Source organism: Rana temporaria, chromosome 13 (assembly GCF_905171775.1).
Source record: "Rana temporaria chromosome 13, aRanTem1.1, whole genome shotgun sequence".
In the NCBI taxonomy this organism is placed as follows: Eukaryota; Metazoa; Chordata; class Amphibia; order Anura; family Ranidae; genus Rana; species Rana temporaria.
In genome coordinates this window covers 56,047,459-56,069,050 of record NC_053501.1, presented here as the reverse complement: position 1 = coordinate 56,069,050, position 21,592 = coordinate 56,047,459, and the positions used below count along the sequence as shown (strand labels likewise).

At 41.3% G+C, this 21,592-nt stretch overlaps 1 protein-coding gene across 11 annotated transcripts in view; it reads left to right on the top strand.

Moving 5' to 3' along the window:
* LOC120920819 (ryanodine receptor 3) overlaps positions 1-21,592 on the top strand; it is a 692,572-nt gene that overhangs the window by 519,685 nt on the left and 151,295 nt on the right. For all 11 annotated transcript variants that reach the window (XM_040333156.1, XM_040333154.1, XM_040333152.1 and 8 more), the window contains 2 exons: positions 9,225-9,331; positions 12,567-12,618. In XM_040333156.1, coding sequence (XP_040189090.1) covers positions 9,225-9,331; positions 12,567-12,618 — 159 coding nt within the window. The remainder of the gene's footprint in view (positions 1-9,224; positions 9,332-12,566; positions 12,619-21,592) is intronic.

Sequence of the window (21,592 nt, the reverse complement as noted above, 5' to 3'; positions counted from 1 at the left end):
AAAAAAAAGTTATAGAGTCTACAAAATAGGGGATAGATTTATGGCATTTTTATTAATATTTTTCTTTTTACTAATAATGGCGGCGATCTGCGGACACTTTTGATGCTATTTTGGGACCATTGTCACTTATACAGCAATCAGTGCTATAAAAATGCACTGATTACTGTGTACAGTGGGGATCGAAAGTTTGGGCACCCCAGGTAAAAATTTGTATTAATGTGCATAACGAAACCAAGGAAAGATGGAAAAATCTCCAAAAGGCATCAAATTACAGATTAGACATTCTTATAATATGTCAAAAAAAGTTAGATTTTATTTCCATCATTTACACTTTCAAAATTACAGAAAACAAAAAATGCCGTCTGCAAAAGTTTGGGCACCCTGCAGAATTTATAGCATGCACTGCCCCCTTTGCAAAGCTGACACCTGCCAGTGTCATGGATTGTTCTCAGTCATCGTCTGGGAAGACCAGGTGATGTCAATCTCAAAGGTTTTAAATGCCCAGACTCATCTGACCTTGCCCCAACAATCAGCACCATGGGTTCTTCTAAGCAGTTGTCTAGAAAACTGAAACTGAAAATAGTTGATGCTCACAAAGCAATGGCATTCATCAGGAACAGTGGAAGTTAAGGCAAGATCTGGAAGACCAAGAAAAATATCAGACAGAACAGCTTGAAGGATTGTGAGAGAAGCAATTCAAAACCCACGTTTGACTGCACGATCCCTCTAGAAAGGTCTGGCAGACACTGGAGTTGTGGTACACTATTCCACCATAAAGACATACTTGTACAAATATGGTCTTCATGGAAGAGTCATCAGAAGAAAACCTCTTCTACGACCTCACCACAAAAATCAGGGTTTGAACTTTGCAAATGAACATATAGACAAGCCTGATGCATTTTGGAAACAAGTTCTGTGGACCGATGAGGTTAAAATATAACTTTTTGGCCGGAATGAGCAAAGATACGTTTGGAGAAGAAAGGGCACAGAATTTAATGAAAAGAACCTCTGTCCAACTGTTAAGCATGGGGGTGGATCAATCATGCTTTGGGGTTGTATTGCAGCCAGTGGCACAGGGAACATTTCACGAGTAGAAGGAAAAATGGATTCAATAAAATTTCAGCAAATTTTGGATGGTAACTTGATGCCATCTGTGAAAAAGCTGAAGTTAAAGAGAGGATGGCTTCTACAAATGAATAATGATCCTAAACACACCTCAAAATCCACGGGGATTACATCAAGAGGCGTAAACTGAAGGTTTTGCCATGGCCTTCACAATCTCCTGAACTCAACATAATTGAAAATCTATGGATAGACCTTAAAAGAGCAGTGTGTGACAGACAGCCCAGAAATCTCAAAGAACTGGAAGACTTTTGTAAGGAAGAATGGGCAAAGATACCTCAAACAAGAATTGAAAGACTCTTGGCTGGCTACAAAAAGCGTTTACAAGCTGTGATACTTGCCAAAGGGGGCAGTACAAGATATTAACTCGCCCAAACTTTTGCAGACGTAATTGTTTTGTTTTCTGTAATTTTGAAAGTGTAAATGATGGAAATAAAATCTATCTATATATATTATAAGAATGTCTAATCTGTAATTCAATGCCTTTTGGAGATTTTTCATATTTCCTTGGCTTCGTTATGCACTTTAATACAAATTTTTACCTGGGGTGCCCAAACTTTCGATCCCCACTGTAAATGACACTGGCAGAGAAGGGGTTAACCACTAGGGGGCAAAAAAGGGGTTAAGTGTGTCCTAGGGAGTGATTTTAACTGTGAGGGGGCTGGGCTACGAGTGACACCACAGTGATCACTGCTCCCGATGACAGGGAGCAGTAGAGCAGGGAAATGCCTTGTTTACATGTGACATGATCACGATTGCGGGACACCGGCAGACATTGAGTCCGCGGATCCCGTGGGCATGATCACGGAGCTCACGGCAGGGGTACATTGCTTTGCGCAGCTGTGCCATTCTGCCAACATATATCTACAGGCGGCGGTCAGCAAGCGGTTAAAGAATAAATTCACCTTTAAAGAAAAAATAATAAATACACATGTTCAGGTAAAAAAATGTGCATTTACTATATATTTTTTTAGGAGCCCGGAAAGCATTGCACCAGTGATCAGTCGGGGGAAGCTGTCTGCCCCTGGGATGTACCTAGAGCATTTGTCACCTGGGGCTGATCCTAATAGAAATATATAGGACTGCAGATATAACTGAGGGTAAAAAGTAGGAAGACCCCCTTTACATTACATTATACAGCCTCCATACCACTGGACCCCTTCACATTACACAGCCCCCATACCTCTGGACCCCTTTACATTACACCCCCTGCACCACTGGACCCCTTTACATTACACAGCCCCCCCCACACCTCTGGGCCCCTTTACATTACACAGTCACCCACACTTTTGGACCTCTTTACATTACACAGCCCCCCACCCCCACACCTCTAGACCCCTTTACATTACACAGCTCCTCCACACTCCTCTGGACACCTTTACATTACACAGCCCCCCCCACACCTCTGGACCCCTTTACATTACACAGCCCCCCCACACCTCTGGACCCCTTTACATTACACAGCCTCTACCCTCTGCAGCTCCTGACCTTCCAACCTTATTCGGGCATGCAGAGCGGAAGACAGAGTGCAGAATGGGAGAGAGAAACAGCAGCACTGAATAGACAGCAGAAGCTGCCGGAGTTAATCAGCAGGTGTTTGGTTGCTAGGACCACGTTCAAAACACCTGCTGGTTAATTTGGGAAGTTAACTCTGGCAGCTCTCGCTGTCTTTTCAGTGCTGCTGTTTCTCTTTATCATTCTGCCTCTTGCTCCGATCACCTGTATTAGTAAACGGATGAGGGAATCTGGCGGTCTGCCCTGGGTCTCACCCCTTAGCAGCTTTTTAACTGACATAGCATGTGGCAAAATTCTATTAGATCCTATTAGTTACTGGCCAGATCACCAGGTAAAAACAGGGCAAAAAGCCTAAAAAAAGGAAAACAACCACCACATCTAATGATTGGTAAGCTGCAATATATTAGATTTTTGATTTTGGGTTTAATGCCATCTTTACTGTGCTCAGTGTGTCTCATCATTAGCTGTAAGCTAGATTTGAACAAGGTCTGCTCTAACAAAGGGTTAAATATCTCAGGGCTAATGCCGCGTACACACGATCATTTTTTGGCATGAAAAAATCGTTGTTTTTAAAAAATGTCATTTAAAATGATCATTTTTTGGGTTCTGAAAAACGACAATTTTTTTTTTCGAGCATGCTGCATTTTTTAACGACATTTTAAATGTGTGTGGGCTAAAACAATGTTAAAAACCTGTGCATGCTCAGAAGCAAGTTATGAGACGGAAGCGCTCGTTCTGGTAAAACTACCATTCGTAATGGAGTAAGCACATTCATCACGCTGTGACAGACAGAAAAGCGTGAATCGTCTTTTACTAACAGGAATTCAGATAAAGCAGCCAAAAGGGTGGCATTATCTGCATGTAACTTCCCCTTTATAGTGCCGTCGTATGTGTTGTACGTCACCGCGCTTTTCTAGAGCATTTTTTAAAAACAACCGTGTGTGGGCAACATCGTTTTAATGATGAAGTTGGAAAAACGTCGTTTTTTCTACATGCCGAAAAACGTCGTTTTTTTTCAGGCCGAAAAATGATTGTGTGTACGCGGCATTAGATTCTGCATTGTATAGTGAAAATGCACTACTGCTATTGGTTATCTTCACATTGCCATCTTTGCAAAGCAATGGAAGCCGCCCATAATGTCTTAGGTATACATTTGCTTAGAAGGGTAAGAAATATATATATTTTAAAACTATTTTAGGTATAAACCATGAGTGGGAACATATAACAAACACATGGGGAGGGGTGTTCTCAAATGTGACTACAAAAGTGGAAATTCACTTAAAAGTTAATTAAAAATTTAAAAATTAAATGCATTACTATGTAATGGATTTAAGTAATCATTCCTAGGAGAGGGATTCCTTAGAGAAATTGTTCCTGCTCCACACATAAATATATTGATAAAGCTATGAAATTGCATGTCATTGTCATTGTTGGACATTCATTTAGGCATATCGAGCTGCGCGACTGTTACAAAACTCCCTTGGTTTTAGTGTATATTGATTAATATATTTGACAGCTAGTCAGTGTAAATGAAAGCTTTGTGTGCTACAGCTGGCTGTGCCAGACTGATAAAACTGTGATTTGTGTGTTACATTGTTTAAAAATCTCATTGAATAATGCCTTTGTTTTGTTTTTTTGTATTTGCGCACTACAAAATCTAATGGCCTTGCATCACTCCCTTATGATCAGTGCCATGGTAACAGAAGTAATTGTAACTTCTCTGGAATATAGTGTACATGTACAAACAAACTCACTAAAAGAATTTACCTACCTTTTAATCTTAGCAAAAATGAATTATGAAAAATTATTTAAACCATAATGAGAGAGCCAGCAGTGTGACATGCAAAGGCCTTTTTTTTTTCAATTTAAATTAGAACTCCACACATTCTTTAACTATAGCATCCGTTTCTTCCTTGGCCAATGTAGAAGGGCTGGGGTTAGCATGATGACATCACTGACCAAATGTGGCCACGTGGCTTTTTTGGGTCAATGACCAGACCCAGGAGACATCGTCCATTTGTTTACTTCTAGCAGTGGGGCCCGGATGATGTCATTTGGCACCACTTAGCAATGGGATTCGTTGTGTCCATTGGTCTGCAGGATTTTTTTCTCTTGATGGGCATGGTTCCTAATGTTTGACAAGCTTTTGCATCGCTGGGTGACATGATTGAAGATGGATGTACATTGTGGGACTTTTCTTTAATTAAAGGAATTGTCAAAAAAGTGTTTTTATTTACTTTTCACACTTTTGTGTGAATGAGTAGGGTTTCTATGTACCCCTTACTCATTCACATAGGAGGAAGCAGTACTTGGGTGCCCTTGATTATGAAAAGGGAGTTTCCGGATTTCTGATAAGTCCCCCTGTCAACAGACCCCCCACATCCACTGGTCCAAATTTGTGGGGAAGAGGCCCCTGTCCTTATCACCCAATTTCCTGGCATGCCAGGCTGCTTAGAAAATATCAGGTATGGATTTTTGGGGGGACCCCATGCTTTATTTTTGTTTTGTTTTTTTGTGTGGGGGTTCCCCCTTTAAAATTCATATAAATAACAAAATTCAGTCTGGTGCCAGGAGACTGGGATATAAGTGTCTCTGGGAGCAATTTATAGTGTCCTTCTGGAGACCAAGGAGCAGCTGTGTGGATGGACACACCAGGAGTAGTGTGAAACAATAAGCAAACATACAAAGGTGGCCACAACTAAGGCTCCATGTACATGGGACGCTTTTACAACTGCTCCTAAATTATTCAACTTAACAGATAGTAACCCACGGTTAAAACGGACGTTTTACCTTGTTTACATGCTGTGTTTAGCTGCGTTTTGCCGCGTTTGCGTTTAGAAGCATTTGAAACGTGGGAATCTTCTGCGTCTGAACCCATTTTTTGGCTTTCAAAGAAACGCTGTTAAACGCAACTGCCTAAAAATGGCAATAAACGAGACTGTGTACATGGTCACATAGGATAGCATTGAATGAGTTTAGGGGCAGTTGAAAAAAGCATCCAACTGCCTCTGAACATTTGTTTGGCAGCGTCCCGTGTACATGGGGCCTAAAAAGCGCTGATCAGAAACATCCGGTATGGACAAATTCTTAGATAGAGTCAATGTGATCAGATCATAAGGTAGTTTATTGAAAACTGTAGTAAAATTAATAATAAACAACAATAAAACATCTCCTTGCATAGATGGAAGGGCTGGTGCGACTAAATCACCATTTGCACAGTACCTTGTAAAAGAGCAGAATTGTAACTTGCTGTGTGAAACAATACTGTGGTGGTGAACATGGCTCCAGCAATCCCCACTGTGACAGGACAGAGGCCAGATGGAGGGTCAGATGTGTCCAACCCGGTCTTCGGGTAACACACATGCTAGCCTTAGCACCACCATCAGGTGTGTCAGGTACTTTACCTTTCACTTCCCTTTGGGTTTGTTCTGTTCATTTCTCTTCCAATTGGTTGCTTTCTCTTGGTCACTGTAGGCATTTTCTGATTCTCTGGACAGGATTGGTCTGTCGCGATCCCAGGACATTAGCACTCTTTTTTGGCAGGAGGCTTTTTGGTGGTTTTCAAACACAATGTTCTCTGCCCTTCCGTCACACTTACTTCCCAGTACATAGGCCTTATGCCCACTATAAGTCACACTTCATTGAGCACACTTAATACATTTTTTACTTATTTAGATATTGGAGCTGCTTCCAGGCACTACTATGTCATTTCCTATGGACACCCTTCATTTCTCCTCTCCTCCCCTCGAGTGTGGTGTTGTCCGCTTTGGCTGCCCATGGATTCACGTCCCCTTAGCTCCCAACAGGGACAATCTCCAGCCTTCCTCAAACTTTCAGTTCTCAGTACTTCATGACCTATTACAGGGCTGATATGTAAGTCATTTTTTTTCTTCCCCCATGTCCTTACTTTTATTGATTTAAGTAATCTGGAATATCTTTCATATTTTTTGTAGATATGCATTCTGCATTTGCTTCTGAAGAAATGGAACTATATCCACAAAATGCGTCAAGCTTTGAAATGCATTTTATTATGCGTTTACATTCCGTCTTATAGGAAGTTCACTTATTGTGTGCAACAATGGAATGCTAATGGTTGTTTACTATGTACATCAGCTCGTCATATTTGCAATATACCATGACTTATGTGCAATATATGAATAAACTTTTATATTTTTTATATATTATTGTAGAACAATTTTCAATTGTACAAACACACATCTTACTCAAAGTCACAACCCCCTTCCTTTTATATAAAAAAAACAATTTCTGCTTTTAAACAGTCCATGTTAGCATTTCTGCTGGTCAGGGAGCCACAGTCACCAGCTCACATTCTTCACAAACACTAACGTTTAAAAGCTGTGCAAGATGAAACTTCTGTAGATTTCAAATTGTGTGTACAGACTTAATATAACTGCTGCCATTTCTATTTTTTATTTCATTTCTTTAGTACTTGACCTGAAATTGTTTTCCTTTCTGTTTTCATATTTCTGTTTCCAGCTCTTCCAGTATGACTGGTTTTGTGTATGTATTTTAAGCAGTTGGCTTTATCCCTGGTTTGTCTTCACCTGAAAAATGTCATAGGACACCCAGAGCTGAAGCCAACTCCCATTTTAATACAGAACTCAACCCTTTATTTTTCACCTCCTCATAACATGTGGTTGCCCTGATCATTGTCCATCCCCTTTTGCTACCTACATAAATGTCCCCAGTGCACTCCCCTGCATGCCCTGCATGCTCACAAAAATACCAGTCCTTTATGGTGTTAGAACAAAATGAAAACATTCAAGTTGGTTTTAATTTCACCCTAAAATGATTTTATGTTTGTATTGAGGCTTTTGTTTTCCACAGAATAGCCACATACTGCAAGCTCCAGTACACAGGAGGATAGCCACATGCTCTAAGCTTCAGTACACAAAGAGCTCAACTCAAAATAGTATTTATTGAAGTAGACACCAGAGCAGCAATATCCCAATTTTTCCATCCCATTATGCACCTCTCTCAGGCTATGCCAGTAGAAATGTAACAGCAAGGCAGCATCATCTGAGCTCCTACCATACAGGTTTAGACTCTTGTGTGCTGGAGCAGAAAACATTTTATTTTTAAAAACTCTTCATAACTTAGGCTGGCCATACATGGTTGAATTTCGAAAGAATTTTCTTTTGAAAATCAGAAAATGTTTGCGTTTTGTGATCCGATGGTGCCACCATTGATTTCGAAATTTGCCCAACCAAACCTTCAATTTCACCTCATGTTGCTACAGAAAAGAATTTTCGTGTTTGGGAATCTTATTTTCTTTCCGTGAATTTTCTCTTTTCTTGCACATGCGCATTTCTTTTTCGATTGCATTTGTAACACGATTTCTCACATCGTTGATTAGAAAATTGTTTATTTTTCAAAAAATTTACAACATGTCCGATTATTAAAATTCAATGGCCGCACGAAAATCGGCTGTTGCTGCAGCCCACTAATGGTGCGAAATACGAATGGAAATTTTTAGATAAGATTTTCAAAAGAAAATTCTTTCAAAATTCGACCCATGTATGGCCTGCCTTAATATTTAAACAACAAAGTGGGTTTATAAACAATAAGTGTTTTATAAATATTTTATTCAACAAGGTACCATACTGCTGTTAATTAGTATTGCTTACAACAGTAGTAAATCATTTTAATTGAATGAGGCACATTTGTAAATTACTATTTTAAATTTGTTGTATGGTATTCCTGTGTCTTTTAACCTTGTTTGGAATCACTGCAACTACAAAATGATTGGACAAGCTGCTTGTAGTGATCGTAATGGCCACTCTACAAAAACAGGCATATAAGGATTTCAAATAATATTGCATATTAGAAAAATAACTGATAGCTTAAAGAAAGATGTCTGATGGCCTGGAAACTGCTACTTCCCCTTTAGGTGCATGTACCTAGGAAGAAGAAAATATTTAATGGGACATTTATGAAAACTTGTTCACAAATACAAAAACAAGTTCTTTAACATCTAAAGTCAGATTCCATCTACTTTCCAGGGCAGTTTATAAAATGGGAGTAAGTTATCAGCTGGTTGCTTCTAGATCTTTATCTATACAATGGTTTTCATAAGTAATCCTCTCAAATGAACTCAGTCACCTTAATTTTTAAGCTGCACAAATAAATAATTGCCTTGTCCATGGATTTCACATACCTAACAGGAAAGAACTTCTAAAGTAGAAACCTGTTTACATTTCTTTGTTGGTTTAATTTATTTGTGTAATTTCACTTAAGTTCTATAATAATTCAGCTTGGCAGAGCTCGCATTCTTCACAAAATAGAGAAATACTGACAGACTTCAGCTGTCTTTAAAATGTAAGTTGCATGCCTTAAGTTTTGGAATTATTTAGAGCGCTGCCTTTTAAACTGAATTATTTGTACGTATTGATCGTGTGTACGCTACAAGCTAGTGCTCAATAATTGACTGAAGTCTGTGGAAACGGTACCAAAACATTGAATTAAACTTACTACGAAACACTTTATAAACCGACCGGTAACTATATAGATTCTGACTGTGAGATATTTATCAATATTGATAATATGATATTGTTACCGCCTTCCAGAAACCCAAGAAGAAAGATGAAGAAGAAGAGGAAGAGACAGAGAAAAAGCCAGATCCTCTTCACCAGATTATTTTACACTTCAGTCGCAATGCTCTTACTGAGAGGAGGTAACACATAGTGAACCAGTGGGTATGGGGGTTCCTGTGTTAGTTAAAAGTGATGCAGTTTATTGGGTGTCATACAGTTTATTGTGTGTATAGCATGACTGATGACATATTTAGAAGACTAGATTATTATTTTGTTGTACAAATGGCATATTGCATGACTGTCACAGCTGGTCTGCTATGGTTAATTGCCAAAAACTGTTAAATGATGTAATTCACTCTCTTACATTATAATCAAATGTGCAGTGTGTGTGTTTTTAAAAAATGATTCACCAAAATATCCTATTTGCAGCACGGTGGGGCCCTCAGGCGACCTCCCGGCGCTCTTCCTTCTTGATCTGAGCACTACAGTGGGAGGGGCTGTGTTTCCCCGCTGACATCAGCCAGGAGGAGAGAAGAAGAGTAACAGGAGGTCACATGACCGCTCCCCGCGGTGCTGTAAATAAGGAATTTTTCTGAAACATTAAAAAAAAAAAATATTGCACATTTAATTATAATGTAAGAGAGGGGATTACACCATTTATTACTAGTAATTTTAACTCGTATAGCAGCTGGGGGGGGGGGGGGGAGACGGTTTACACACAAACTTCCGAGCTGACAGGCAGGGGGAGAGGGGGAGAGAGGAGAGCAGCGGATGACGGAGGCACATAAACTGGCCACGGCTGTCAGCGATCAGTAGCCATTATACTGTGGTCAGCACAGACAGGGGGACACAGGGACTGGCAGGATCAACCAGGTTTTGTTTAACTTAGAGAGAGACAAATGACACAGCACAAGCACTATGCTGTGTATCGTGTTATAAAGGATCAGGATCTCTTTTTTCCTTTTTTTTTTGGGTTGCAACCACTAACTTTTTTAACGTTTTTTTACCGCTACCCATGTAATACCCTAACAGCCTCTGCATCTGATTGGATGCACCTGCTTTTTGACTGACAATTTACTGCCTAGCTCCTTCAATTTTTTTCGGTTGAGGGATATCAGTCACTGTGTGAATTTTGGCCAGGTCTTCAGGAAGTAAGCTGAAATTTGTACATTGTATAGCCAGCTTTAGTCAAAGATACAATTAATCTGAGTTAGATGTCAACACTGGTTACACTGGTGTAGGAATAGGTCTGTTATATTTGGACTCACAGCAGTTAAATCTTTTATAGTTGCCAACTTTTATTTACAAACAAAGGTTTCAAAGATAACCAAACCAGGATCAGTCAGCGTGTAGCCTACTATATAGTTGATTTGATCGTCTCTTGATGTATTCCAGAATTTACAGCGTTTTCGAGTGCTTCTTTTCATTTGTAATTTGGTTAAAGTCTAGTTGTTGGACTGACCTAGTCGGTTGTTTGCATATAATGTTTGCGAATAATATGAGTATGTAAGTCATTCAAACACATTATATGCAAAAGATTAAGACCCCGTTCAAAAGGGGCAGATTCTGTTCTGATCAGCAGGGTATTAGTTCACAGATCCCCTGCAGATCGGAGCAGAATAGGCAGATGACACATCCATGTCTGCTTAGTTTCTGTAGAGTGGACATGAACAGAGCCTGCTATGCTCTATGAGTGGCTGGAAGTAATCAGACTTCACTGTCCATTTTCACCCCACTACCCTGCTATCAGCTCTGCCTAAACGGAAGAGGACAGATCTTCTTCCATGTTTATTTATTTTTTGTGGACCCAGCTGTCTATAGGGATAAATGGACCTTCCGATTAGGTCCGCCTGAAAAACTGTTAAGCCCTGTACACACGATCGGTTTGTCGGTTGAAAACAGACCGATGGACTGTTTTCATCGGTGAAAAAAATAGAACATGTTTTAAATTTTTCCTATGGATAAAAAACGATAAAAAAAAAACGATCGTCTGTGTGGAAGTCCATCGGTCAAAAATCCACGCATGCTCAGAATCAAGTCGACGCATGCTCGGAAGCATTGAACATCATTTTTCTCAGCACGTCGTAGTGTTTTACGTCACTGCGTTTTGGCACGGTCGGATTTTCGACTGATGGGGCCAGATTCTCAAAGGACATACGACGGCGTATCTCCAGATATGCCGTTGTTTCTCTGAGTCTGGGCGGTCGTATCTATGCGCCTGATTCTTAGAATCAGTTACGCATAGATTTCTATTAGATCCGACCAGGGTAAGTCTGTTACGCCGTCGGATCTTAACTGCATATTTACGCTGGCCGCTAGGGGCGTGTACGCTGATTTACCCCTAAAAATATGTAAATCAGCTAGATACGCGAATTCACGAACGTCTGCCCGGCCGACACAGTACAGATACGCCGTTTACGTTAGGCTTTTCCCGGCGTAAAGTTACCCCTGCTATATGGTGGCGTACATGCGGCGTACCAATGTTAAGTATGGACGTCGTTCCCGCGTCGAATTTTGAATATTTTATGTCGTTTGCGTAAGTCGTACGTGAATGGGGCTGGACGTAATTTACGTCGAAACCAATACGTCCTTGCGGCGTACTATGGAGCAATGCACACTGGGATATTCCACGAACGGCGCATGCGCCGTTCGTGAAAAACCTCAATCACGTCGGGTCACAAGTTATTTACATAAAACACGCCCCCTGTTCCAAATTTTAATTAGGCGGGCTTACGCCGGCCTATTTACGCTACGCCGCTGCAACTTACGGAGCAAGTGCTTTGACAATACAGCACTTGCCCGTCTAAGTTGCGGAGGCGTAGCGTAAATAGGATATGCTACGCCGGAACAAAGATACGCCGATCTACGAGAATCTGGCCCAAGGTGTGTAGGCAAGACTGATGAAAGTCAGCTTCATCGGATATCCGACTAAAAAATCCATCGGATTAGATTCCATCAGATATCCGATCGTGTGTACGAGGCTTTAGGCAGGTCTGATCGAAATGGCAGTGTGAAATGGGCCTAAAGGTGTACATTTAATAGATTTAATATACTTACTTTAAAATTACAGCTCTGTTGAAATTATTTTCCACAAGTTTTGCCTTTAGTAGAACTAGAAATTAAAATACTCTCTGATTTTTGCTCCCTAATCATTATCCCAATGTCATCTAATCAAGTGATTTTTTTTTATCCCTGACAATATTTATCCTGGTTTGTCTTGTTGTTTTCCAAAACTGTTAGTGATAAGGACAATCTGCTGATTCTGGCCAAAATCCGAAAACAAAAAGTACTATTAGGTTGAATCTATATGACCTCCTCAAAGTTCATGAAAGCATTTCCAATATTTATCCCTGACCAAGCTCACTTTTTTCACAGTAAGTTGGAGGATGATCCACTGTATACAGCATATGCAGCAATGATGGCAAAGGTAAGCTCTTCGTTAGCAGAAATGTGTCATGTATATATGTATATATATATATATATATATATATATATATATATATATATATATATATATAATAAAAGGAATACAAATGTTACACAGTGTTGCTAAATGAAATGTGTCCTAATTATACAGTATGCATCCCAATACAAAGGATAATTTTTAATCAAAAATAAATGTAATATGTGTACCAACATCATACATCCAAATACAATTGACAAAATTAAATTTTTTAAGGTGACAACACTCTTCCAAAGTGACACAAAAAATTTAAAATAGCAATTAATAAGTCAATAAGCATATCTCCGTGTGTAGGAGAGTTCCACCACCATTGCAAATAATGTCATATGTTTCCACTTGTGAATAAAAATAAGCAGCCCTGTGAATTCAACACTACCACCAATTGCAGCCTCTTACCAAGCCATAAGATTCCAAATCATGAGTGGTCTTATAACAGCATGATATCAGTAATCATCCATCCATAGTCTTGGAACCATATGGGATATCATCGCAACAGGTTGTTCAATGGCACTTCAGGAACTCCAGAGTACATCAGCAAGGATTTACTGTTTGCACCTCCGCTCCGCCATGTACAGCCAATCACAGCAGTCACATAATCATAAACCCTGCCCTGCCTCCCGGCATCTGAAATTCCTTAACCACTTCAGCCCCGGACCATTTGGCTGGACAAAGACCAGAGCACGTTTTGCAAATTCGGCAGTGCGTCGCTTTAACTGACAATTGCGCGGTCGTGCAACGTGGTTCCCAAACAAAATTGACGTCCTTTTTTTCCCACAAATAGAGCTGTCTTTTGGTGGTATGTATAGGGCTTACCTCTATATTTTGCAAAGGGACAAAATAAGGGACAAAATAAGCCGTGCTTATGTGTTTTTACAATCAGTGACTTTACAGATACTTTATTGTATTTGTGAAAAACTGCAGTTATAGGATTTTAATTTGTCTGAAAACTTTCTGACTGTTTGAAGAAAAGATTCATTTACTAGGTATTCTCACAAAGGTCATACCTTATTTTGATAAGAGCGCCAACTAACCCTATGAGATCAATTACTTCATATCTGTAGATCAATCCAACTTGTACTACAGGGATTTAATCAGTTTGTGAGAATTTAGACACCTGTAACATATGGTTATCCACAATGCAAACCTCAGACATTTTATGGCTCGGCTGTCTGTTTTCTCTGGTGTTTGTCAACATCTGATTGGATTAAATTTGAACACTCGCACTATAGATAAGCCGCTTTGAACATAGCTTATCCAAGCTTGTAAGGTATTGTAGTCAGTGTTTATTTACTACAGTGATTCCTGTTTTCTCAAATATTGTGATTGGGAAAATAAAAATGAATTTCTTTCCTTCTTTGGTGAGTGTTTTTCTAACCTTTCTGTTTTTCACAGAAACAACTAGTTAAACTTTATATATTGGTGTTTAAATGTAGCAATAAAGGTTCTCTCTATTGCTAAATTGATGATAAAGCATACTGTGCATGTGTAGATTGAAAAATGTCATTTTGCAGCTTTTCAAACAAGCGACTTGGTTTGTCAGAGATAAAACTATAAATACAGAGCGTTCTCTTAAATGCAGGTGGGTGAGACTTACGTTTGACATGTGCTGCAATTCTGAGATAGAAGTCCCAAAGTTATAAGACAGCAAAAAAGCTGTAGTAAACTGCAAGTATTAAAGCATTAAATTATGGCAGTTAAATGGCTGGACGTGCAGAAAATGGTTATTATCAACACTGATTTAAGACAAACTTTTGTTATGGTGACAAACCTTTTCTTACCCATAGCTGAGTTCTGTATTGGTAATTCCAGAAGCCAGCCTTCTCAAACTGGTATAATAGGTAGAAAATATAAAAACAAAATAGCTATACACTATCTATTATGGTCAGTGCCAGGGCTGTCTTCACAGCTATGCACTGTGGTAACTGTTGGCAGTGCATTGTTAATTAAAGTGGATTTTCACTTTGCATTAGAATTTTCACTTAGCTTAGTGAATGTGATGTAAATTGAATTTGAATAGCAATCCCAAGCTAGAAAAATAAAAAAGCAGTATATTTGCTTGCATATGTTTGAATGTCAGCAGAGTTTCCCCTCATTCCCTAAGCTAAGCCTATTTAACTTTAGAAAATCAACGCCAGAGTGTCTTAAAAGCTGATGTGGAAGGAGAAAAGCATCAGACGCTTATTTGTAAAGTCCAGAAAAATTACTTTATCACAAGTCACATTCAATAAAAGCCAGAGGTTCAAACATTCCCCCTCTTCAGCACAGGCCAAATCAGTACAGGGACAAGGTCATCCAGTGCTCAGGATGAAGATGGTAAACTGCTCATTCCCTCAATCCCTGGAGGAAGGGATGGGACTAATAGTGGGATGCACAACAAAATGGGATATTAGGGGTTAAACCAGGTGGCAAGGAAGCAACATAATGCCTCCTCCCTGCCTGTCAAATGCCCTTTGAAAAGCCATTGACACTGAAAAGCCGTGAATCACTCTTAGGGCTCTTTCACATTGGGCGGCCGTTCAGGTCTGCCTGCCAGTTTTTTTGGCGGACCTGAACTGGCGCTCCGTGCTCCTCTATGGAGCCGCGGATGTCAGCGGTGACATGCCCGCTGACATCCGACCCGCTCCGATCCGCCAAAGTGTGACGGAGGAAAAACCTACTTTTCAATCCGTCTGGCGGATCGGATCGGGTGAACACGGACAGACGGTCCGTGTTCATCCGATCCCCCCATAGGGGAGAGAGGAGAAAAGTGTGCGGGGACCACCCTGTCATCCGCCGGCTCAGCAGGGATCAACGGAGCGATCCCTGCTGAGCAAGGTTCACGGGGCGGATCATTACTGAGAAATGTGAAAGGGGCCTTAGAGAGCTCCCCAAAGTGTGAACAAGCCCTAGGAGAGGGAGAAAGTTATGGGGCTCTTGTGAGGGTTCTGAGGAGGGGAATGATGAGAGATATCTAGGGCTTAGTTGTCCTCTTCCCCTGTGTACTCCAATTTGTTACCTCAATATGGTCCCTCCAGGAATGTAGGCAGCTTCTCCTTCTTTCCAACTTGGGCTATGTGATACAGTATGTCAAATGACAAAGGGAGACCAGAAGAAGGACCGACTACCCTCACCCATCAACAATGCCACACTGAGACTAAGCTCTTCCACTCACAGCAGGCTTTGATCAGAGGGCCCTTGCTGCTTCTGACAGTAGTGATCGTGCATTCATCCCTGTCCATAAGCTGCAGGAGAAAGGGAGGTACAGGAGAAGCCCCAAACATTCCTCCCAGCAGCAGTGCTAGGATTGTACGAGACCTGGGGCACTTTTAGGCACACCAAGGAGAGAAATAATGTAGTAAGCTGTGCATGTTTCAGCGAACAATGGGTGTGTCCGAATTGTTAACAGTGAGAGGGACTTAAAGTGGTTGTAAACCCACTTTAAAAAAAACACCACCTGCAAGACAAAGGCATAATGAGCTAGTATGCATAGCATACTAGCTTATTATGTAATACTCACCTCAGATCGAAGCCCCCGCAGCCGTTCTCATACACCCCTTGGGCGGCCAACATCTCTCCCGGGGGTTACTTCCCGGTATCGCGGCTCTGTCGCTGTTATTGGCCGAAGCCGCAATGGCGTCACTCCCACACATGTGCGCAGAACCCGCCAGTCACCTAAACCCAAATCTCCTGCCCAGGCTTACTTGTAGGTAAAAGTGGTTGTAAAGGGTTTACAACCACTTTAACCTCCCTGGCGGTATGATTATATCTGATTTTTGAGGCTGAAAGCGGTACAATGTTTTGCATGGAAATTTTGCATTTTATATGGTAGGCCTGTAATTATTAGGAATGACTTAGGAATAAATCTGTCCAAACAAGAGTCTAGTAGACATCCCGGGTATGATAAAGTTTGAAACACAAAATCATAAATTATAATATAATAAATAACTAAAAATAATTATATTAATAATAATAAAATGTATTCAATAATGTAATTAGATCAAAATCACAAAAATGTGCTGAGACACAGCCCGCACACACAGCAGGGAGACATCTCAGGATACTGGGGACAAGGTAAGTAACTTTGCCTGGATCCTGCAATGCAATCCCGAGTGTGGCTTGGGGTTACTGCTTTTGGTAATGAAAATCCACCCTGAGTCACACATGGGATTACCTCTAGGGAGGTTAAGGGGCATGGTTAAACACATATTGAGCCTTCTTTTACCTATAAAATATGCTTTAATTGCTGTGTCACAAGGAAAATTCTCACAGACAAATATAAATCTCAATACAATAATCCAAAAAAAAAAATTCTATTAAATGTGTATTTTTTCACAATGAAAAAAGACAGGAAGCTACCCTTTGCCTGCATCTACCTTAATGTGATACTAAGCACACACTTTTTAATTTATTTTATTATTTAACTTAGTTTTTTTGCAAAAAGGCATGTACAAAAGACAGAGCATCAGTAAAACATGGTATCATGCGAGACGGCATGGTCTATGTATAAGAGAAAAGGTATCATAGTACATTAAACATTAAAGTACAATGAACCATCTAACAAAACGTTTCAGTCAAGTCCACTCTTTTCAGCCAGTGTGACGCACAATCACCAAACAGAACTGGGCAGGGCTGGACTGGGACAAAAATTTGGCCCTGGACTTCATCCAGACCGGCCCACTTTGACAGGTCTCTCCCATGGCGGCCAAACAACTCCCGCACCCCCCCCCCACCAGGCCACTAGCCATTCTACTTTATTAGAGTAGAATGGCTGGTACTGGTACTCTTATAGGCAGTACCAGTGGGGAAGCTAGACATTATTTCACCCGGGGCAAAAAATCAGTTTGGTGCCCCCCCCCTTATGGGACAAGATTAGGCAGAAGTGAGAAACTCCCAGGCCATCGCTGTTAAATCAACTGTCTGTCCACTCCCCCATGCTCCTCTGTCGTCCCCCCTGCTCCTCCCCCTGCTTCTTTGTCCCCCCAGGTGAGCGTTGCAGGGAGGGAGAGGAGGTGAGCACTGCGGGAAGGGAGAGACAGAGGGGCGGAGGGGGGGGCGGCGGTCCGCTGTCACTGAAGCCGGCCCACTGAGCCATCGGCCCACCGGGAAACTTCCTGTAGTCCCAATGGCCAGTCCATCCATGGAACTGGGTGAGTGGATGTGGTAGAAAAGTACTCACTTTCTAGAAGAAGTTAACATTAGGGTAGATACACACCACACATCCCAAATCTTATTGTATTTACCAGAACAGCCCCTGTTTTCATAGATACCCTTTTCATAAGGTAATACCTGGGTAATTGCACACAACCACTGATGGAGTGGGGGGGGGGGCTTTAGTCATTTAAGGGCAATGAGTTTTCGGGCAAAGAATAGGGTTTCCCTCAATAGCATTCAAATGTAGAAAAGCCATCACTCTTTGTCTAGGAGGCACAATAAGCAAATTTCAGGTGTAAATGGCACAGGGTTTGAAATTACTGTAGACAGCGTTTAATTTACAAGCATCTTCTTTCCTAATCGATATAGAGCTATCACATCACCTAGCTCTTTCTCAGCCTGTCTGTAGGATGGCAGTGGCAGGATGTGCTTCTAAACCTTTGCTACGGTTTACATGTTCAAAATAAAAAATGAACAATAAATAACACAGAGTGCAGTGGTCAGGGGTGTGTATTGCAAAGAGTTCAAGGGTCAGGAGTATGTAACACACAGAGTGCCCCAGTTAGTGTTGGGTTTAGGAGTACATAACACAGGAAGCAGAGGTCAGTAATATTTAATACACAGAATGCATGGAATGCGTGTAATTCACAGTAGGAGTCTGGAATGTTAAAGGAAAAGAGCGCAGGAGTCAGGAGTTTGTATTGCATTTTGTAGAGGCCAGGAGAGTGCAAAATTCCTTCTGCAAATAATACTCTCCCTCACCTTGCTTTTTCAGCTTACTCCCCCAGAAAAAAATCTAGAACTTGTCTGCACAGTCACCCCTCCCAGCACAAAATGTTACCCTCAAAATCCCACCTACTCAGCATAAATCCTCTTCCACCTCTTCAAATCCCCCTCCAAGCACAAATCTTTCCCCCCAGGATCATCTTTAATATTGATTGGTCCCTGGGAAAAAACGTTTTTGGGCCCCCCAACCGCTCATAGACATATAACAAGTAGCAGGAAGACTCAAAATCAGTTTACTGCAGCAGATCAGACTGAATATTATTACCGACTAGTTGCTAGCAGTTACTGCAAACCATTACTGCTTATTGATAGATGTACTACAGGATATGGTCAGAGACTGCACACATACTACAGGAGATAACCAGAGACTGCAGGTCTAGTACAGGAGATAAACAGAGACTGCAGGTCTAGTACAGGAGACAAACTGAGACCGTGGATCTAGTACAGGAGATAACCAGAGACTGTGGATCTAGTACAGGAGATAACCAGAGACCGTGGATCTAGTACAGGATATAACCAGAGACTGCGGATCTAGTACAGGAGATAACCAGAGACTGTGGATCTAGTACAGGAGATTACCAGAGACTGCAAATCTAGTGCAAGGGATAACCAGAGACTGCGGACCTAGTACAAGAGACAACCAAAGATTGCGGATCTACTACAGGAGACAACCATAGGTTAAGGATCCAATACAGGAGATAACCAGAGATTGCAGATCTAGTACAGGAGACAAACAGAGACTGCAGATCTATTACAGGAGAAAAACAAAGATTGCGGATCTAGTACAAGAGACAACCAGAGACTGCAGATTTAGTGCAGGAGATGACCAGAGACTGTGGATCTAGTGCAGGAGACAACCAGAGATTAAGGATCTAGTGCAAGAGACAACCATAGACTGTGGATCTAGTAAGGAGACAACCAGAGACTGCAGCTCTAGTACAGGAGACAACCAGAGACTGCAGATCTAGTACAGGAGACAACCAGAGACTGCAGATCTAGTACAGGAGATAACCAGAGACTGTGGACCCAGTACAGGAGACAACCAGAGACAGCGGATCTAGTACAGGAAATAACCAGGGACTGGGGATCGAGAACAGGAGACGACCAGAGACTGCAGGTCTAGTACAGGAGACAACCAGAGAGTGCGAATCTAACAGGAGACAACCAGAGACTGCGGATCTAATACAGGAGACAACCAGAGACTGCAGATCTAGTAGATGATACAACCAGAGACTGTGGATCTAGTACAGGAGACAACTAGAAACTTTGTATCTAGTAGAGGAGACCACAAGAGACTGTGGATCTAGTACAGGAGATAACCAGAGACTGCGGATCTAATACAGGAGATGATCAACTAAGTAACCATTTTAAAATTCTACCTATCAGCAATGTACAGATATACTGTTGGTAAACAACAGGTCAGGGTTAGGATAACATTCCACAAGCAGTCCATGGGGAAAATGACCTACCTAGCCAGCTAGGCTTACCACCCACTCTTAGTTATCAAATGTCTACGGTTACTTTAACACCTTTGAGCTGGCGCCTCCCAGTCCTTTAAGGAATTTTAAATGTCGGGGGGATGGGAGGGGTTTATGATCATGTTAGTGCCATGATTGGCTGTCACAGAGGTCACATGATCAGAAAGCTCCCAATTGCAAGAAGCGATCTGGAGCTTACCGTTAGCCGCTGGTAACTGCCATGAGCGCACAGGGCATGTGGTCGCGGCACAGCTGTGTCTGCTAATTGGTATGCAAATATGCGGCCTCTTAGCGCCAATGCCCACCCACCGAGTGGGTGTGTATTTGTGTACTGTCAGCACCTAGGGGTTAGCTTATTCATTACCAGGCAATAAGAGCAGTTCATGGGAGCTTCACTAGAGTTAATTACATTTAAAGTAACTTAAAAACCACACAAGAGACTGTGCCTGCTGGAGTGGCACCAGGATATTCATGTGTTAGGGATATTATAAGATCAAAATAATTCAGCGATGGGGTTGGACAGGGCAGCTTACACAAAATTTGTGATACCAAATTACCAAAATATATAAATAGTGTGGCGCTAAATCAATATCAACAAATTGATTGGAAAAAATAACAATAAATCCAATATATGATAGAAATAATACAATATATAATCTCAAAAAAATATAGCAATTGATAAAATCATTATTAAATAAATAAATAAAGTCACATATCATAAAGTGCAAAAAGGTTAAAGGGACGTTCACTTGTTCATGAAAAAAAGTCTTCAATATTGTGCAGATCACCTTCCAGTGTAGTAAGAATATAAACTTCTGTGCCAGCATAAAGTGAAAATAATAGCCTCTTACCCTATGGTATGGACCATGGATATACAATGGTCAACAAAGCACATGGGCCCAGATTCACAAAGCACTTACGCCGACGTATCTCCAGATACCCCGTGTAAGTGTAAGTATGCGCCGTCGTATCAATGCGCCGTGCCCATAAACTGAGGTACGCCTGAAAATAGGCTTCATCCGACCGACGTAACTTTCCTACGCCGTCGTATCGTGGGCGCATATTTACGCTGGGCGCATTTGCCGCTCCTATTGATTTTCTATGCACATATGCAAATGATGGAGATACGCCGATTCACAAACGTAGTTGCGCCCGGCGCATAATATACGCGGTTTGCGTAAGTCGTACGTCCGGCATAAAGTCATTCCCCATATAGGAGGCGCAACTCATGCAAAGGTATGGACCAGGGAACACAAGCCGTTGCATCTTTTGTCGTTTACATTGTACGTGAATATGACTAGACGTAGGTTACGTTCACGTCGTAGGCAGTGATTCGACGTATCTTAGGCAGTTGTTTTGACGTAATTCTGAGCATGTGCACTGGGATGCGGCCACGGGACGGTGCATGTGCCGTTCATTTTAAGTACTTCTATGACGCTTGGCCCATCATTTGCATGGGGTCATGCCTCATTAGCATGGCTCACGCCCACTTCAACCTACGCTGGCTTACGCAAAGGAAACCCAGCGTATCTTTAACAGCGAGT